This window comes from Seriola lalandi, unplaced genomic scaffold (genome assembly GCF_002814215.2).
Source record: "Seriola lalandi dorsalis isolate HSWRI2012SDOR001 ecotype SW California unplaced genomic scaffold, Sedor1 jcf7180002054885, whole genome shotgun sequence".
Taxonomy (NCBI): domain Eukaryota; kingdom Metazoa; phylum Chordata; class Actinopteri; order Carangiformes; family Carangidae; genus Seriola; species Seriola lalandi.
In genome coordinates, this window is record NW_019525437.1 from 1658565 (window position 1) to 1677388 (window position 18824).

An 18824-nucleotide genomic window follows, 5' to 3' on the forward strand; every position below is an offset into this window, starting at 1 on the left:
GCATGTGGAAAGAGCGTGCTACCTCCTCTACCCCCCCACCCCCACCCCCCCGCTCCTCTCCCGCCCTCTCTCCTTGTTGAAACGTACTCTCTCTGAATTCCACCTCCTGGCCTGTTGTAAATTCCTGAAAATAACTGTGAGTATGAAAAGCTCAAACTCAGAGCGACAGTTTCAACAGCAGTACAACAATACAGGAACACCTCCTCACTGGGCCCCCATCCTTCCCTCCATCACCCCGCTGTGTGACTCTGACACCTCGGGTATTCAGTTACAAAGGCTCCATCCACACTCACACCCATGCTCACACACACACATACACGCACATTACAACAAACACATAAACACATGCATGCACTCTCACAGACAATCATGCACTAACAAATCCACTTGCATGAACACGTGTGTCGCAGACAGAGCCGTGTTTCATTAGTTACTTGTTCAACAGAGAAAACATGGCTTTGTGTTCCACCTTCATGAACAGACAGCCACAGGGGACACTATCAGTTTCACACAGGAACATCATGTTCCAAATCATAAGTGTAGGATTTATTGGGAGTCGTGTGCAATTATCAAAAGTTTTATATAAAAAAGAATAAATACAGCGTATGTCTGTAACGAGTTAAAACCAACCCTGTAATTTTCAATCATTGTGAATTCTTCTCTCTCAGCACTGACAGAGGTGAGCCCAGCGAAACATACAATACATGCACATACATGCTGACACACACACCCTCTCATATAACACAAATCCAGGCTCACTGAGGAGACAGCATTCTCTGTAACACAAGAGCGCTCCATGAATAACTCAGATATGTACAGCATCACAGTTCATCTACACCAGCGACTGCTGTGGTGACGCACGTCCACATGTGACTCAAACAAACACACATAAAGATCCAGTCTGGTTTGATTTGAGCAGAGAGAGAGGATGATTCTAAAGCAGCAAAAATGTCAGGTCATTCAGTGACATCATCAACCTTCAAATCTTTTTTTTTTTTTGCATAAAACTTATTAAAAATCCTGGTTCAGGAGAGATAAGTTCTTTCTATTAAGGCTCAGTGTGCAAGTCTGGAGAAGAGCCTCCTGTAATTCAAACGAAGACCGAAGGTGATTAAACAGCTAGTTAATCAACAAAAACACAATCAGCAACTATTTTAATAATCAATCGTTTGTTGTTGTTTTTCAAGCAGAAATGCCAAAAATTCACTGGTTCCAACGTCTCGAATATGACAATTTGGTGCTTTCCTTATAGTATATCATCATAAATTGAATATCTCTGTGTTGTGGATAAATCAAACTATTTGAAAATGTCATCTTGGAATTTTTTCACAATTTTTCACACTTTTATTTTATTTCAAAGACTGAAACTAATTGGGAGATTATTCAATAGTGAAAATAATCGTTCAGTCCTTTTCAAAAGCATCAACATTTAGTTAGAATAATAATTATGGAGGTAGGTTCTTACTGGATCAGTCTGGTTTTCATGATGTTACAAAGAGATGGTTCATTTTTAGTGGCTGTGATGATGATTTGTGATTATTTGAGGTGAGACATTTGCACAAACAGTTGAGTATGAAAGTGAAGATTAAATAAGACTTCAACAACAGTGTGACCAAAAGCAGGGTTACTCCGCACATGTAAACACAGCCACTAAGTTGTCCTCTCCTCCGCAACCTGACTTTGATCAAGGCCAGATCTCTCAGCAGCCTCCAGACCCCATAAGCAGCGAGACAGTTCAACAAGCCTGTCTTCAGCCCTACTGTTCTGAGACAACCTCCGAGATATTTTCTTTTGCCCTGTGCCAAGAAGCTGTTTGGTTTCAATCTTGATCCATAACCACACCGGACGTTGTCAGATTTAGGGCTCATAATCTGCAGCATGATCTGTTAGGGGCTTTGAAACCCTGCGGAGCTAATGGACTAACTGCCATCTCTAATCAACATAGAAATTGATTTCCAAGCCTTCAAGTGCAGGAACGCTCAAGATGGATGTCTCCGCCAGGTTTGACTGTCCAAGATATTAGCTGCATCACGTTATAAGACTGGATATGAAACAATGGAAACATGTTAGTAAAATTGATGGCTGGGCTGCCGCTTCTCCTCTTTTAAATTTAGTTTGATAGCTGAGGATTGATGATGGAAAATCCTGCAATTTTGTGCAATTTACTTGTGCCTCTAACTCAAAATGCAGAGGAAGTATATTCTTGGTAAGTTTCCTGAGGAACGTCAACATAATTTTTCTCAGCACTGTGTCAGATAAGATCATTTTTCAAGGTTTCATCAGTTATTTTCTAACTGTTATGTCTACATTTCAAATGAATACAACAACAGCTTTGCTTGAACTGATTTTTTTTTTTTCACCTTCTTGTGGCTCTTGAGGACCGACGGAGTGACAAAGGCCTTCTCACACAGGTCGCACTTGTACTTCTTGTGGCCGTCGTGCACCACCTGGATGTGGACGTTGAGCGTGTCCTTCCTCTTGAATGTGGCGTCACACTGGTCACACTTGAATGTCCTCTCACCTGCAGCAAGGATAGAGGTCTGTTTGTGAGAGCCATTTCCAGTTGCCCATTGTTGTGCCTCTAAACACACAGTCATCACGCACAGCAAGAGGGGACCCAATTTCACTGGGGCGATTGTGTGGACAGAGAAAACACAAAGAGGGTGTTTCATTGCAGCAGACAGCTCCAAACAGCGCTCTTTAGAAAGGTCTGGTAAACAAAAGTCCTCTTTTATCATCTACCTGTAGATGAATGCATCCAGGGGGAGACGGTAAAACAAACTCTGCCATATGTTTCCTCTGAACAATAAATGGTTTGGTAGGTTTACAGTGCAAAAAAAACATGTCCTATTTTATTAATCAATCCCCTGAAAAGCTGTGAAACAGCAGACAGACAGCACTCAGACAGTCTCAGCTGTTCTCAGAGTGGAGCCTGATGTTTTCCTTCACGCCTCTGCTCTCTGCCTCCACACAACAGCCTCTATTGTTGAAGAGTAGTTGTTTCCTTTATATGGAGATCATTCCATTTCCACACAGTAATTTGGAAAGACTGCATGCGTGTTCGGTGGGAGCAAGTGGCTGCGATCTTGTGCTCGCTCTCCTTGCCAAGGCCGATGATGGTCAGCTCAGTGAAAAGCTGAGGTCCACTGTGTTTTTAATCAAATCGGAGTCATCATTCACTTGATGATAGTTAATGTCAGCAACACCATCACGTAAAGATTTCATTGTAGGAGGAGCTTACACAGGCACAGACACTAGTTTATAGATTCACACACAGGATTATTCTCAAGGTCTAAAACAACCAGAAGTCTCCAACTGACATTTGACCTTATATAAATGTGCTGAGCATCTTTCAGTGAACCTCATGTAAGAACTACACAGGTCAGTGATTTAAGACAACTGCCCATACAGAAATGTAATATATGACATATATTGTATATCCCTATATCAAGAGTGATGTCCTATAAGTGGATATATTATTATCACATATATACATCTTCTGTACATATGAAGACATAACCATAAAACATATATGAAAAACCCATGGTAAAATTTGTATTTGTACATAGCCTATATTAAAAATATCTTTATGATGAATTTTTATATGGTATAACATGTTGCAACCACATACAGGTATGTTAATGATATAAACTTAGAATATATATGCAAGTTTTTTAAAACAACATGCTTATAAAAAAATCTTTCTTTCTTTCTTATCAATTTCAATTATGTCTATCTTCCCATTCTGGGAAAGTGTCTCAGACTTTTGGACCCTACTGTTTATAATATCAACATATTAACATGCTTTAAGATGGATACATATCTGCATACGTCTACAGTAAAAGCACACATACATGAACAAACATATTCGTATGGACTGGTCATATACTGTATGTCAATGTATGAAATTGTTATAACTTCTAATATGTTTCGTATATATTTTTTATGTATGTTTGTTTCATATATGTCTTTGTTTTAAATGTACACATATTTCATTTATGAAGATATATATGTATGCTATGTCGCATAGTATTTTCTTCCCCAAACTTAAAGAGTGGTCCAGGCCTGTCGTATGACTCATGTACAGAAAGAAGAAGTAAGAACTGTAAAGCCTTAATTTGAATGAATTTAAAGTTTAAATCAAGTACATCTGACTATTTATTGACTGAAATAAAAATAAAAAACAAAATTAAATTGGACACAATTCTGATCCCCACAATAACAATTTGTCTTTATTTCTGTCATGTTACAATGCTGCTCTGACGATATGTTACTGGCAGCTATATTAACGATTTACTGTATACCTAATTGTTTCATCTTCTCTAATACAACAACAGGTTTGCGGTGTGAAATTCTTCCATTAACTTTTAAAAAAAAATGTTGTTAGTGAAACTCCAGAAACAGAGCAGAACGGGCAGCCTTACGTTTGTCGATCACGCTGATGATCAAATCTCACAATCATGTGACATTAAAACTGATAATTCATGACGAGTTTGTGCAGTTATGAGAGTTTTTTGTGACTCTGACATGGAACAAATAAAATATTCAGAAAGATATTCCTGCATGACGACTGAGGCGTGATTTGATTTCACCTGAACGTTTCGGGACAGCTGTGCTTCATCTTCTCACTCTGGGCTGTTGCTACAGAGCCAATGTGATGCTCCAACATTAACTCACAAAGACAGACACACTTACTCAATGGCATGTGTCCATTTTCTCACCTGTAGTACAATGAAATCACATACTCGATCCTCCCGCCCCACATACTGTCTAGAACTTGATACATAATACAAGTCCTGGTGTTATATAGCCTGCCTCCGGAGACAGCGGCAGGAAATGCCTTGAGCTGTACAATCTCTTTGTTATCTGGCTCAATTTGAGGAGCAGCGCTGCATCCTGCTGAGGCTCGACTGCAGCTCAGCTGTCCGAGGAGAAAGTTTCTGTCAGACTAGAGCGCCGAGGACAACCTGTACACTTTAATGTCTCCTTTGTGAGACGTTTGATAGAGTTACGATCTGTATTGTAAATGGAAATATCCACAGGGGTAAGGATGATTTGAAGGCCGGTGAAAATATATGACTATCACCTGAAGAACACGTCACGACTGGGTTTCACTTTTGTTCTTAAATGTAATTTCTTACTTTCATGTCATTTCTACCAAAAGAAAAAAAAAAACACTTTAAAAAAGATCAGATTAGTTTTTGTATGGTACAAAACAAGCAGAAAAGGTAACATTAACTTTGTGTCGAGCTGTAACTAACAATTACTTTCATGGTCTATTAATCTACTGATTATCTTGTAAATAAACTGATAAATCATTTAGCCTATGAAAACAATAAAGTCCAACAGAGCTTAAAGTATAAAATATTTTTCTTTCAGATATTCAATTTATAAACGTGTCAGAGAAGCTGAAACTAAAATATTTTGAATTTTTTGCTTCTAAAAATGACTTCAATCGTGACCACCTCCAACTTCTGAGAGAAAACATGACACATTGTTCCTCTTACAGATGAAAAGTTTGGTATGACCAGTGGCTTCTGGTGGCTAATGTTAGCTAAGGTTAGAAGACTTTACGTAAATGTTGCTGTGTAATGCACATTACTAAGTCACTTTCCGGGCTTCATGGCCCTGTTCAGACCTGCGTTAACATGTGTCTTCAGTGATCTGATCACAGGTGGTCAGCTCAAAATACATCAGTTCACACCTGCTTTAAAATGTTTCCAGTGACCAGTTGTGATCAGATCTCACTTCCTGCTTTATATGCAAATAAACAGTAAGGCTGAACTATATGCAAAAAAATCATATTGCCACTATTATAGGGTCACGATTTCAGTTGGAAAGATTTTTGCAGTTTTTGCATTTTATCTTTCATTGAAATCTTTTTTTTAAATGATGTGTCTAAACCAAAATTGCGGTTTATATATTGCTGTATTGCGATTTCAAATAATTCATATTTTGATTGTTCAGCCCTTATTAACAGGTATGTGTTGTTGTTTTTAGCCAATCCAACAGATGGGTCCGTTGTCAATGTGTTTGTGTGTGTGAGACAGAGAGAGTGGGGTAAGGAGGGGCTGAGTGAATCATTGCTCTGCTCACAGTTCTACAGTGAAATCAGGTTTTATCCATTTGAAATAGTAAAATATTTTGGTTCATTATAAACTGTGTTAATCAGACTGTGTCAAAGGATGTCAGTAGAGTAGTTGCTCCTTCAATAAGATCCAGGACACATTCACGTTCACACTGCTAAAAGAATGTCGCCAGATTTGGCCCTTTAACTGCCATAAAAATACATTTATGTTATGTTATTTTATATGTTTGCACACATTATTAATATGATTTATTTTTAATTAAGATTGAAGATTAGATTTTTGTACTCCCTTAAAGTTCAAGTTAAAAGCTGACACACTGCCTGTTTTTAAGATTTATCTTCAGTCCATTCATTCCCTCTTAGTCATGTGCAGCCAGAGAGGTTTGTTTATTTACTTGCTGATGTGTCGTTGTGCATGTTTATATTTACGCTTCTGTAGTTTGTTGCAATATGACTGTGTTTAGTTTATTTTGTATTTTTAATACCAGGTCTGAACAGGGCCAGTGACTATTTTCCACTTTTGCTAGCGTTACATTAGATTAGCATTTAGCATCACTGTCACTTGTAGCTAGAGTGGATGTCAATTAGTCAATTATCAAAATGGCTGCCAATTGATTTCCTGTCAATGGACAAATAAAGTAAATGATTGGTCGTTGCAGCTTTACTTGTGGGCAGATGTGTTCAGGTCATACTTACTGTTGTGGATGAGTAGGTGCCGCTGTAGAGAGAAGGGGGTGCGGAACAGCGCTTTGCACTCCTCACACTGGAAGGGTCTTTCCTCAGAGTGGGTCTGCAGAGAGAGTAGAGCAGCTTCAGTGTGTCTGTAATGTGTGTGTGTGGGGTGGGGGGCTTCCTGCCTCACCGTGGATGTTGATGTGAGAGGATCATGGGTAAGGCTCCGTAGCCTATTTGGTTTGTTGACTTGATGAGGACAAGCAGCTCAAGGGGCTTTAAGTTCAAAGTGCTTCTGTGTTTCTGCCCCTCCCGTCTGTCCGTTCCCGACCTATCTATCTGAGTGACACCTCAATCCCCAAAGTAAACATGGGGAACCTCAAGGGTGGAGGACGCCAAAGACCCTGCAGATAACCACCACCAACGAGACCCTGATTGATTACAGCCTGACTAATAATTCCAGCTTTGAAGTGTCTCTGCCTTTCAACGAATCTCTCCTCAGCAAATACCAATCAGCTGGATATAAATAAACATGTGAAATACTAATTACAGTAACAATTAGCTCACTAGTGGATTATATGATCACCTTCTTATGATTCTTGTAGACGTTGCGGTGAGCAAACTCCTTTCCACACAGCTTACATTTGTACGGTTTGTCCTCGCTGTGGATGATCTTATGAGCCGTCACCTGATCCAGGCGCTTGAAGGAACGGCTACAGATCTCACAGGTGTACGGTCGCTTCTCTAAAGAACAAAACATTAAGAGAGATGCATTCAAGTAAACAGAGATGATGCATAAAGTTCAGGAGTGACATTTTTAATGCAGCATTTTTCTACCTGAGTGTGTGATCATGTGGCGTTTCAGCTGATTTGTAGAGATGAACTTCTTATTGCACGCGTGGCAGTCGAATATTTCATGTACCTACAACAAAAGAGACATAAAGTGCATTAAAGTTTTGGTCTTTAGGGTAAAGTGGCAGTGAAAGGATCACCATCAGTTTTCATTAGACTGATCTACAGACAGAAGAGCAACTAAAGTGATGAAAAGTTTCAATCCCTTTTCTGCTTCAGAGTAAAACTCCAATAATTTCAAATCCAATCGCTGCCCGGCGTTGAGCTACAATAGCATATGCTAATGCAAAGCAGCTCCTCTTGTCACAGCTGCGCCTGCAAAAGCTTGTTCAGCTAAATGGTGATAATGGCAGATTTAAGCTGCTTTGGAACGAATGTGTCACTATGGAAAGTTTGATTGCTCTTTGGCAAGAACAATAGTTACTGCTCCAATGTCTTTGATTGAAGTTTTATGAACACACCAGTTGTGCGATGTTTGTAATAACACTTGTTTAAATGGGACTCAGTTCTTCAATGACAGAAACGCTGGCCTAAATTTAGACAATAGTGCGAGATTGGAAAACATTTCTGTAGGAGCCACATAATAGCAAAACTGGCACATAGACACATGAGGAGTCCTCACAGGAATATTACATATTTCTATTTTCAAACTCCCTGGAGATCTGAAACTGGAGAGTTGCAGAACTGTGTCAACGTCCAGGTGACTTTAAGTGTTGAACAGTTTGCAGTTTGGCTTGATGATAAATAATGTGACTGGGATGTTCATTAATGTGGATGATTGATGTTGACGGGAGAAAATGAAATGTCACAATTACCAGCAGGGGTAATGAATGAAGAATGTACGTTAATGAATGACAACCAATAAGACAAATCGTTTGAGACAACCTGTGCCCAACATCATCTAAAGCGTGTGTCCTGACCTGAAGCAAGAAACAGCTGAAAGTAAACTAAAGAATAACAAATGTTTCTACTGTACATGATCGATCCACAGAGCCAAAGTGATCAACTCATAATAAGAAAAAAAACAGCAATGCTAAAGATAAAGAGGAGAGAGATTCTTCTTCTTAAAGCTCCATATAGTATACAGACAGATGTCCATGTGTAGTTTGATTATAGATCAGGTCTAGGTTTTATATTAATACTGTGAAAGTATCAAAGCCTCAGTCCACAGAGAAATGCACACAGCCTGTATTCAGACACTGAATGTTAAAACCAGCCGTAATTACTTCTGTCACTTTGTGATGTCACAACAAAGCACAACAAAGCACCACCCTCAGCCACACCCAAAGCCCCGCCCACCTGGACCAACCATCCAAACTTGCAGGATTTGGTTTCTCTGAGTGTTTACCCGAAATCTGCTATCTGCTATATATTATCTGAATACTCTAAAAACAGTGAGCCAATCAGAAGAGATTGGCTGACCTGTTGTTACTAGAGCTCCAGAGAAAAGCCTGAAAGAGGAGATGTAAAACTACATTGAGCTGGTTTTTGGTTCTTAAAACCACAAATATATCTTCTTATGGATCAACACTTCAAAATAAAACACAGGAAAAGAGGAAAATATGGAGCTTTAAAGCAGCTTCAGAGTGCTGGCAAAGACCAACTTTCATTTAAATGGAACCGGTTAGTTGATGCATTGGGAGCGTAAATGCAGGGATATTTGGCAAAAAAAGTTTAACCTGACTCTACTTCTGCCGCAATGAACGTAAAATGACAGTCACTTTGTCACTTTTCTGATGCAGGAAATAAACAAACATTGATCAGAGCAAGCAATCAGATATCAACATACAGTGATAAAACACACTAGAATAATAACCTCTCTATTTCCAAACACGACTGTTTCTATTAGAGCAATTCCACTCAGTCAAAGCTGAACAGCTCTGACTTGCAATGTCTGGGGATTTGCAGCGAAACAGGAAACGCACGCTTGAATTTCTCCTTGGTTTGGGCTTCAATAGAAGTCAATGGGAGACTTGATAACTTTCCAGAGTTGTAAAATTCTGCCTGTGAGTTTTGACATCTGATAAGTGTTTAAACACACTCTGCTACTCCAACTGGACTAACTGATTTTATTTCATTGTCTCACTGGTGCCTTAAACAACACGCCCCCCACAAAAGCAACCTGTTTTTCTAAATCTCTGCTTTCACATGTTAGCTTTGTAATAATTAGAATTAATCAATTTTATAAGACATATTTGCAATGAAATTTCATCTTTAAATGGAACACACATTAGCCTATTTTAACCGGGAAATGTCTACAACAGCAATTGTAAAAGCTTTCATGAACTGAACATAGGCTTTTACTGGAAATACACAGTACAGAATATAAATATATATTTGTATGAAAATGTTTTAAAATAGTATTTAACAGCCCCCTTCAAATCTGTAATCCATCAGTAATAGGGAGAATCCTGACGCCAAGGCTAAAAACCTTATTGTCTGCCAACACAGCCTCTTAAATTTCACAGGACCTGTGGGATGAGCCAGTGAAAAAGAAACCAGCCCTGTGCTCTGTGTCACCCAGAATAAATTTGTAACAACTTGATCATAAAGACCCCCTCACATGGAGAGAGGGAATAGCTCAACAAAGTGAACTCAGGAGAGATTAAGAGGTTAGTCTAGGTTATAGAAACAGTGTGATGGATTCCACTGTACAGCAATAAAGACACGTCACTGTAAAAAATGGATCATGCAAAACTAGCTAAGCTGAGTAAATCCTCTCAGAGCCAGTGCAAAGTACCTTGGTGTGATAGTTTGAGCTGCACAGTAGATGTTCATTGTAGAGTCTCACCTTTCTATGTTCCTGTAGATTCAGAGAGGAGGAGCATTTTCTGTTGCATATGGTGCATGTGAGTTTCTGCCGTGAGCTCCCTGTAAAAGAAAGAGAACTAGAGGAAAATTACCACGCCTGGACTACAGCACTGATGAGTGTGACAATCATGACAACAATTTCATTACAATCATCACACAGTAACAGAAAAAAACATTACAAGTTTCACAGGACAAAGATTCTCTTCATCATAGACTCAGTGATCATACCATCCTAGGATTTTGGGACCCTTCCCTTGAATCATATGACCCACATCTGTTGCGGCTGAGCCACTTCCCCCCTCGCCCACACACACACTTACACGCATACACCACTTGTCCTAACTACACTGGTAAAACATAAAGGCCCAGAACTCTCGTCCACCAGCCTCTGAGATGAATGCCTTAATCTCGGGTTGATACTCGATTCATGTGTAAGGCTGCTCAGATCCCCACTGCCCTACATCCCATCATAAATAGCTATGGAAGTCCAATTATCTGAAAGAGCAAGCAGCCCCAGAACACACAGGTCAGCAATTATGGAGCGCAAGTAATTAGAGATGTGTCTCAATATTGCAGAGATTTTAACTTGATCAAGGTCAAGTACTGTTACTGCAGCTCCTCGAGTGCTGAGGCTGCTAATGGACAATTAACTTCATTAGATGATGTTATGCAAAAAGGGAAGGGAAATGCATGAAAATATGTGGATAGAAAGAGGGAAAGAATCACAGAGAGATGCAGACGCCAACCTGTGTGAACATTTCCTTTATGCTTCTTCAGCGCGTCCTTGCTCTTGAATCTTTTACCACAGCTCTCTGCTTTACAGATGAACCTAGCATCTCCTTTACAGGCTTCCTTATGCTGTTCAAAACTGTACATGCAGGATACAGAGGAAGAAGAAAACAGAGGGAGAGCTTTATGAGTTACAGAGAAATGTTGTAAGAATTGTTGAAGGTCAAATTAGTGTCGTTTAGGAATATTGTACAGTATACAGGTTATAAGTGTATGCTACCTGGATTCTGAGCTGAATGTGTTGTGGCACAAGGAGCACTGATGAGCTTTTGAGTCAGCTGATGGGTCCAGTGACTCAGAACAATGCAAAACACTGAGGAAGGATTCAAAACAAAAACAAATTAGGCACCAAGTAGGAAATGAAACTAAATTGTCAAGATCAGATACACAGGACAGATTCATTTGAATGAGATGAGAAGATTGATACCGCTCTCATATCTGTTCTGTAAAAGCTACAGCAAGTTAGCTGGTTAGCTTAGCTTAGCATAAAGACTGGAAACAGAGCTAAACAGCTAGCTTGGCTCTGCGCAAAGTTAATCTTGTTTGTTCAATACGAACAAACACTGAAGTGACCATGAAAATTTGCGGGTTCATGGGAGGTTATGTGTCGACTATTTCTTGGCCGAGCATCTCCAATAGTCGTGTTGACGACAAACAAACATGTTTATTAGTTAGAGCTGCTAGTAGACACAGAGCTAATCTAACTGTCTGCAGCCCCAAGCTTCACAATGACCAGACTGGTAAGGGAGTAGTATCAATCTCCTCATATAATTCTCAGAAAGAGGGAACGGGAACAAGAAGTCAAACTGCAACTCATTTCTATTCATTCTGAATTAATAAAAGCATTTGTTTTTTTATCAGAAGCAAACACAGGAATATAGTTAAAAACTTATTTTTTTATCTTAACTCTCTTAACTCATTATGTAAGATCTAAATTTGTACTGAACTGATTTACTACTTTCTTAGACTTTTTAATAACCAGAGTTTTTAGCTTTTAGAGAAAAAAATGAAAGTAAGATTAAACAGTTCCACTGCCAGTTAAGGAGTGGAGCAGTGAACCCACTGGCGCTGCAGAGCCTGTTTGATGGGGAACTTCTTGCCACAGTTTCTGCATTTGAACTCCTTCTCCTCGGTGCTGGGCCTCTGGTGCAGACTCTGGAGGTGGGCGGCCAGGATCTCCTCACTAGGAAAACTGCTCTCACACAGCAAGCAGGGGTGGTCCTCCTTCTTTGTTACCAGCTCTGTAGAGACGTGGTGCACACACAGAGAGCATGTGAAGTCACACAGCACAGATCTAAAAGGTAACTATATCTCCTGTGTCTTTAAGTATTAGATATAATTGTGATTTCATTACATTCAAATGAGGAAACATAATTTCACTGTACCCATTTCAACAAGATGCTTGTTGTCTTTACTGTTTTCATCTTCATCTTTGATGATCTCCTCCTCTTCCTCCTCCTCCTCTTCCTCCATATCACTGTCCAGGTAGCCTATTAGGAGCTCTGTGTCTGTCTCTATGTCATCCACAGCCAGGTAGAAGATGTTTTCTCCATCCTAAGAGATAACAACATGGCTGATGTTGAGTAATTGCACAATGCTAACGATGCCACGGAGCACTGGCAGAGCTGCACCTCACAAATTTGAGAGGAATGTGGCTAATGGAAAAGTATTCTTGCTAAAATACAGCTATTACTATTTATGGCAATGCACAGTGAGTAACTGAAGGTTGAACTCATTACACCCAGACAACAGTCTGTTATGACCTGATTGAGGCCACAGGTCAAAAGCTCAAACCCTTAAAAATGTTGTCATTAACTCCCCTGTCCTTAAAGGTCACGCTAATAAAATCAAACCGTCATTTTGTTTTAACTATGGGATTCTAAATATACATAAATAATGATTAACAAGAGGAAAGCTGCACAATAAATGTCACTGTTGATGGAACACAGAGCTTTAACCCACATAGACGACCTTTAAACGACCAATCACTTTGTGTATTAATGGAGGAATTTGGCCCCACAACCTGAAACGTTCATCTTTTCCTCATTCCACTTCTATTTTTCTTCCACCGTGACAGAACTATTTTTTTTTATCTTTTGCACAAGCAAGAGGTGAAATTACCCAGAGCCAATGCAATGTGGTTGTTTCCACATGTGTGTGTGAATGTGTGTTTGTATGCTTTAAGAGATTCTTCACATTTTTCTGGTATTTGTAGTTCTGGCTACTGTAGTTGATGCATTATTTGTCAATATGATAACTCTTAAAACGTACTTGGAGTGTTTGGAAAAAACTAATTAACAAAACAGGATCTAGGGGCAACAGATCACACAAACATACATATAAACTCCTTTACAAAGGTAAAGCGCTGCTAAAAGAAAACCAAACCTTTACGCAATTCTAATTGTATCTATTGTTAATTGTCTTTGTTTGACTATTTGTAGCTTGTTGTGCTGTTGTTCTCTTTTTTCAGACCGTACTACCGTATCTTTCAGATAATAGCAGATTGTAGAAATGTAGATAATTGTAGGATATTATCATTTGTTTTGTCTGTTTGTTTTGTGTTGTTTTTGCTGTTGCTGTTGTCTCTTCTTAGACTATACATCACCATCAATGCATTTCAATGTAGTATTTTGCTATACTTTCATATCTGTAGTGTATTCTAGTCTTATGATGATAAAAACTGACTGTTTTATTTACACTGTACATGTAAAAGCCCAATTAGGGACAAGAGCTGAAAATTAACAATAGCTATAAACTCTCTGTGCATCACATCAGTTTCATGCTTTGTTTTGGAACTATATTAAATTGCATTGTCGCTATTAAATAGATAAATAACCAAAAAACAATCCTCTGCATAATCCCAATAAATGTATGCCTCCTAAATATACTGAGATAAATACACATACCAGAAAAAAATATGTTTCTCTCCTTGTCCAATTTGACACGTAATTCATACTAATTTACAAAATGGTTCAGACATCTGGACAAATAGACCTGAAGCCAAACTGACATGTTTTGCAGAGTAAATGAACAACATGCATCCTTTTTAAGTTATTTACGTTGTAGAAATAAAGAATTCCTTCACATTTGTCTCATCCATGTTATATCTACCATGTTCACTCTCTCACCCTCATCATATTGTAACATATAAGCTGTAAAAGGTCGTACAGAACAAACACAGAAAAAAATGCCTTTTTTTTTTTACCTGTGCTACTGTAAAAAAAAAAGTGAGATTTCATTATCTGTTCAGTTTAAAGTTTAGAAGATTTAACTAAACTCCAACATCTTCTACCTACAGAAGTGAAAAATATTTCTCTTTGAGGTCTCTTTACAGCCATATTTTAAAAATAATAGCAATTAGTTGGTCCCCCCAGATGCGTTTTGCCTGTAAAATGTATCAGTCTCTGATGTATCAGACTTCTTCTAAGCAAGTGTGAGGGATTCATTGTCCACTGAGAGGAAATATACCTGAATGGCTGCCAAATTCTTCTGCTCTTGCGAAGGCGCCTGATGGACAAACCGCAGCCAGTTGGCATAGCGTGGGTTACTCGCATCCAGAATATACAGCACATCTCCTTTACTACCACGGACCTGGAGGGAAAAAAAAAAAATGACTGCATGAGTTGTCAGAAGTGAACGATTGATTCTTCTTCTTCCCTTGTTGCTTTCATGGTTTGTCTTCTGTTCATCAAAGTATGTTTGGCCTTACATATGAACACCTTCTCATGTGCACAGGTCTGTACCTCACAATGTGGGAGCTACAGATAACTACATCACAGCATCTGTTTTAGAGTTTACTATCAATGGCTCCCTCACAACATGAGTCAGTTTAAATCGACCAGTGTGGTTAATTGATCTGCAACATAATTCATTGTTTTCTCTATCACAGAAAATGGAGAATACATTTGGACACACATGCAAACAGCTGTCCTGTGATAAAGGATGTGTTTAGCGCTGCAATACAAGTTGCAACAAGAAAGAAGAATACTTAATCTGCTTATCAACATCATACATAGTTCATAAATGAAAGGTTAGTGTAATGAGAATGATTTGTGTCTTTCATCTAAAAAATTACATAAAGACAAACTTGATTTAAACTCATTTTAACCACTTGTACCTTTAAAACCTGAAACCTTCACATGTGTACAGTGCTGCAGAAACAAGGCAGGATGTGTGTGCATTCACCTCCCACATCAGCCTGGTGTCGGAGCTTTCATCCAGCTCACTAGGCAGCTTTTTCTCACCTGCAAAGGGACCAAACTTTTCTCCCTTTAAAACAAACAGAGGGATTACTTGTCATAACATGATGCGACTGTTAAACAAGCTAGCAGCCAATGTTAATTATATTAAAACATTATACATTTATCCCAGTGGAAGGTCCAAACTGTGATTTCTGCACTGTGGATGGCTGGTGGGTAGGCCTATACTCTTTTATGTGACATGTGAACACATCCCTCACTATAGGACCATTTTTCTTTTTGACTTTCCAGGAGTGCCAAAAATACAGGGGGCGTGGTCAAAATGTTGTGTTCATGTTCATCCTCAACATGTTTTACTACGGTGCCACAGATTTAAATGACAATAGTCTCCAGAATGTGAACATGTCTCCACTGATACCTGAGCCCATTCATCCCCTGGAACATGTCACACAGCTGCCTATGACCTCTCCATGTAGCTGATAGCGGTGGGAAAATGCCTTCGTTTTTTTTTTTTTTTTTTAATGTCCTTTAAAAAGTCGCGAGCTTTAAGCTGGATGTAACCATCATGTATAGAATGTGTTCACGAGACAGGCGCGCGACCCTTATTTGAATACATTGTTGAGCAGTGACCGAGAGAAACAACTGGAGCTACTGCAGCTACGTGGCACTTCACGTCAGAGGAGCCTTGGGTCGAGACTGAGACTTTGACAGCGACTATAAGGAAGAAGGCGAACAGAAAACGTTTCTACAACGACTAGAAATGTCTGAAAACTAACACTAGACGTTTCCCGCGTGTAAACTCGGTTACAAAGTTGCCCAGCCAGAAACAAACAAACCTTTTTCACTCGCCTCGCCGTGTAAAGACCGATTCCATCCTGGACCTTTGACGATTTCAGGGAAAATCTGTCTGGCACATACATGCCCAACATTGTCATTACTCGGAAACGTTTCCTTCAATGACAATGAGTTGGCTATCAGATGTGTCAGCGGGAGGGAATTAGCATTGTCAGTTTGAATTTAGAGCAGATAGTTTCTTCGTGGAACGGTCCAGGTTGAACTTCTGTTGCTCCTGCTGCAGGAAAGTAGAGCGGCGTCCTGATTGGTCCAAAGTTTGTAACCAGAAGCTACCTTTTCTGTCGTGCAACACTCCAGCCTGTGTTTCATTCAGGCTGCTCTCTCAGCCTGTACAGAGGGGAAGAAACACTGACATGGTAATTGTAGTGTAGTAATAGTAGCAAAACTTGTGATCCCTACAAACTGTACACACAAACGACGGATCTTAATAACTCAGTAACTAACAATTATGAGTCAAACTTCCACTTTAACACATCTTTGTATCAAAGAAGCCTTTACCTGACAAGGCTGAGCTATTGGATTTGATTTTGTTGGGTGGCTAAGATGTCTTTAAATTCTGTGAGCCTAAATAATATACATTTACAATGTCAGCATCAGTGAGTAACTGGCTTAGAATGAGTGAAAATATATAGGAATTTGATATTGTATGGCCACCTGATTGGCCACTCATGTAAGTAACAGTACTATGAAGATAAACGGATAAATAGATATTTTTTGGAGTTATTCCCATTGGCATACATTACACATACGTTATACATATTATATATACATTGCTATTTGAAGGTTCAAATGCACTTTCTGTTTGTCCTTATGGTTGAAAATGGATGCTCCAGTTTGATAGTCATTGCAAAAACAGATCCATTGATATGTGTAATACTTTTCCTGCTTATCTTGTCACTACAACTACAGATTCTACAGAAAAAAGTCATATCATGGTCCACAGTAAACACTCCCACTGACCCTCTTTTCCACTGTTAGTTAGCCTACCATTTATTTCTGATTGTGTATCTCATTGTGTTAATGTTTGGACTGATGCGATAGAAGTTTCTGGACCTCTAGTTATTCTTTTTGGGGGTTTTAGGTATTAGATTAGGTATTAGGATTTAGGTACATGCAATGACTTGGCCCCTAATCACAAGCTTCTGAAGCTTATTGGGGTGCCCCATTTGTTTCCACATGTTTCCATGTGCTTTTACTTGTATTTTCTTCTGATTTGTGTGAAATAAAATTTCAAATTGTTCTGAGAAACACTCACTATCATTTTCCTCATTCACCACTAATCTCCAAAACTTCAGAATATTTTGTGTTTTGGCTCAAACTTGTCCAACTATTTAGAAACCACCATACCAACAAGCAGCAGACCAGAGTTCTGACTGACCCTTCCAGCTTGAAACGGTCCGCTCCGCGGGCCAGAAACCACAATTTACCAACAATAGAGGGCTGCTGGAACAGATGGATCCTCTGGCCTGGAGCCAGCTGCTGCACAACCATCTAAACCAAACCCTCCAGGCTGAACCTTAAATCAAGGCAGACGTACATGTAAATAAAAACAAACCAGGAGGTAGGCAGTGTACCTGTACCCAGTGATGAAGCTTGGTACCACGTTTATTACATTTGTCTAGATGCTCAAATTTAGAAAAAGCGGTCAGTATTTCATAATCTCAGACCCATCAAAACTTTGTTTGATATAATTTCACAAAGAGCAGTGTTGTGTCTATTTAATTCATATCTTGTTAATTTTACAGTTGTATAAAATGCACATGTTGAGGTACATTTAGGTGTCTGAACTTTTAGATTTCTGAGGGTTAATATTCCACAGGAACAACTTTACTAAATATGTGTAATGTGTGTAACAAATAGGCAGAGAAAATATAATATGAAATTATTGGTCAGATTTCCATATTAGTTCTGTTTCTTTATCCACAACAAGTCCTTTTAGAACAAGTAAAAACTATCCCAAACTAGACTGTTTAGAGAGGGAAAACATGAAATTTCAGAAGAACAGTATCGAGAGTGAAGCCAGATGACTAACTGTTTACATTAAATGCTTCAGCAGTGGATGTGGTTTCACCGGAACTATTTGCATACATTTGTGTCAAAATGCTGAAACCATCAGGGCATCAGGAGACCTCACATTATATGTTTTTTTTCTCCATTCACCTTGATTTGTTGACTTTCACCCTGCACAGAGAGATTAGCATTATCTCTAATCACTGACTGTTTGTGTGTATCTGCTTTTGGACACCTCTTCAGCAAACGTGTTCCCCCTTTAATCAGCAGTGTGTCACTGTCATGTTGCTTTTGTTTATGGTGTTTATAGCTGGTGTTTATGCCAGTGGCTTCCTGTTGTGCTGTGGCTCTATGCCGAACCACTTCAAGATTAGTCCAGACAGCCAGCTTTGGTTGACAATTACGGCAAAGACTGAATCATGATGTGCATGTTTAGCTCAGAGTCAATGAGCTGGTGTGTCAAGTGTTTCTGTCAGACTTTCCTGACCACTGTTTTTAAAGGGTCTACACTTCAAAACTTCAGTAGGGACTCCACCCCCCACCCCACC

At 39.2% G+C, this 18824-nt stretch overlaps 1 protein-coding gene across 1 annotated transcript in view; it reads right to left on the minus strand.

Moving 5' to 3' along the window:
* The window catches only part of prdm5 (PR domain containing 5), a 34936-nt gene extending 18438 nt beyond the window's left edge, over positions 1–16498 (minus strand). The window contains exons 1-12 of the mRNA XM_023428746.2: positions 16248–16498; positions 15398–15481; positions 14681–14803; positions 12598–12766; positions 12276–12453; positions 11433–11525; positions 11170–11291; positions 10404–10483; positions 7598–7682; positions 7347–7504; positions 6785–6878; positions 2361–2521 (exon numbers count right to left, since the gene is read on the minus strand). Of these exons, the coding sequence (XP_023284514.1) occupies positions 2361–2521; positions 6785–6878; positions 7347–7504; positions 7598–7682; positions 10404–10483; positions 11170–11291; positions 11433–11525; positions 12276–12453; positions 12598–12766; positions 14681–14803; positions 15398–15481; positions 16248–16346 (1446 nt within the window). The 5' untranslated portion in view covers positions 16347–16498. The remainder of the gene's footprint in view (positions 1–2360; positions 2522–6784; positions 6879–7346; positions 7505–7597; positions 7683–10403; positions 10484–11169; positions 11292–11432; positions 11526–12275; positions 12454–12597; positions 12767–14680; positions 14804–15397; positions 15482–16247) is intronic.
* Between the last annotated feature and the right edge of the window lie 2326 nt (positions 16499–18824).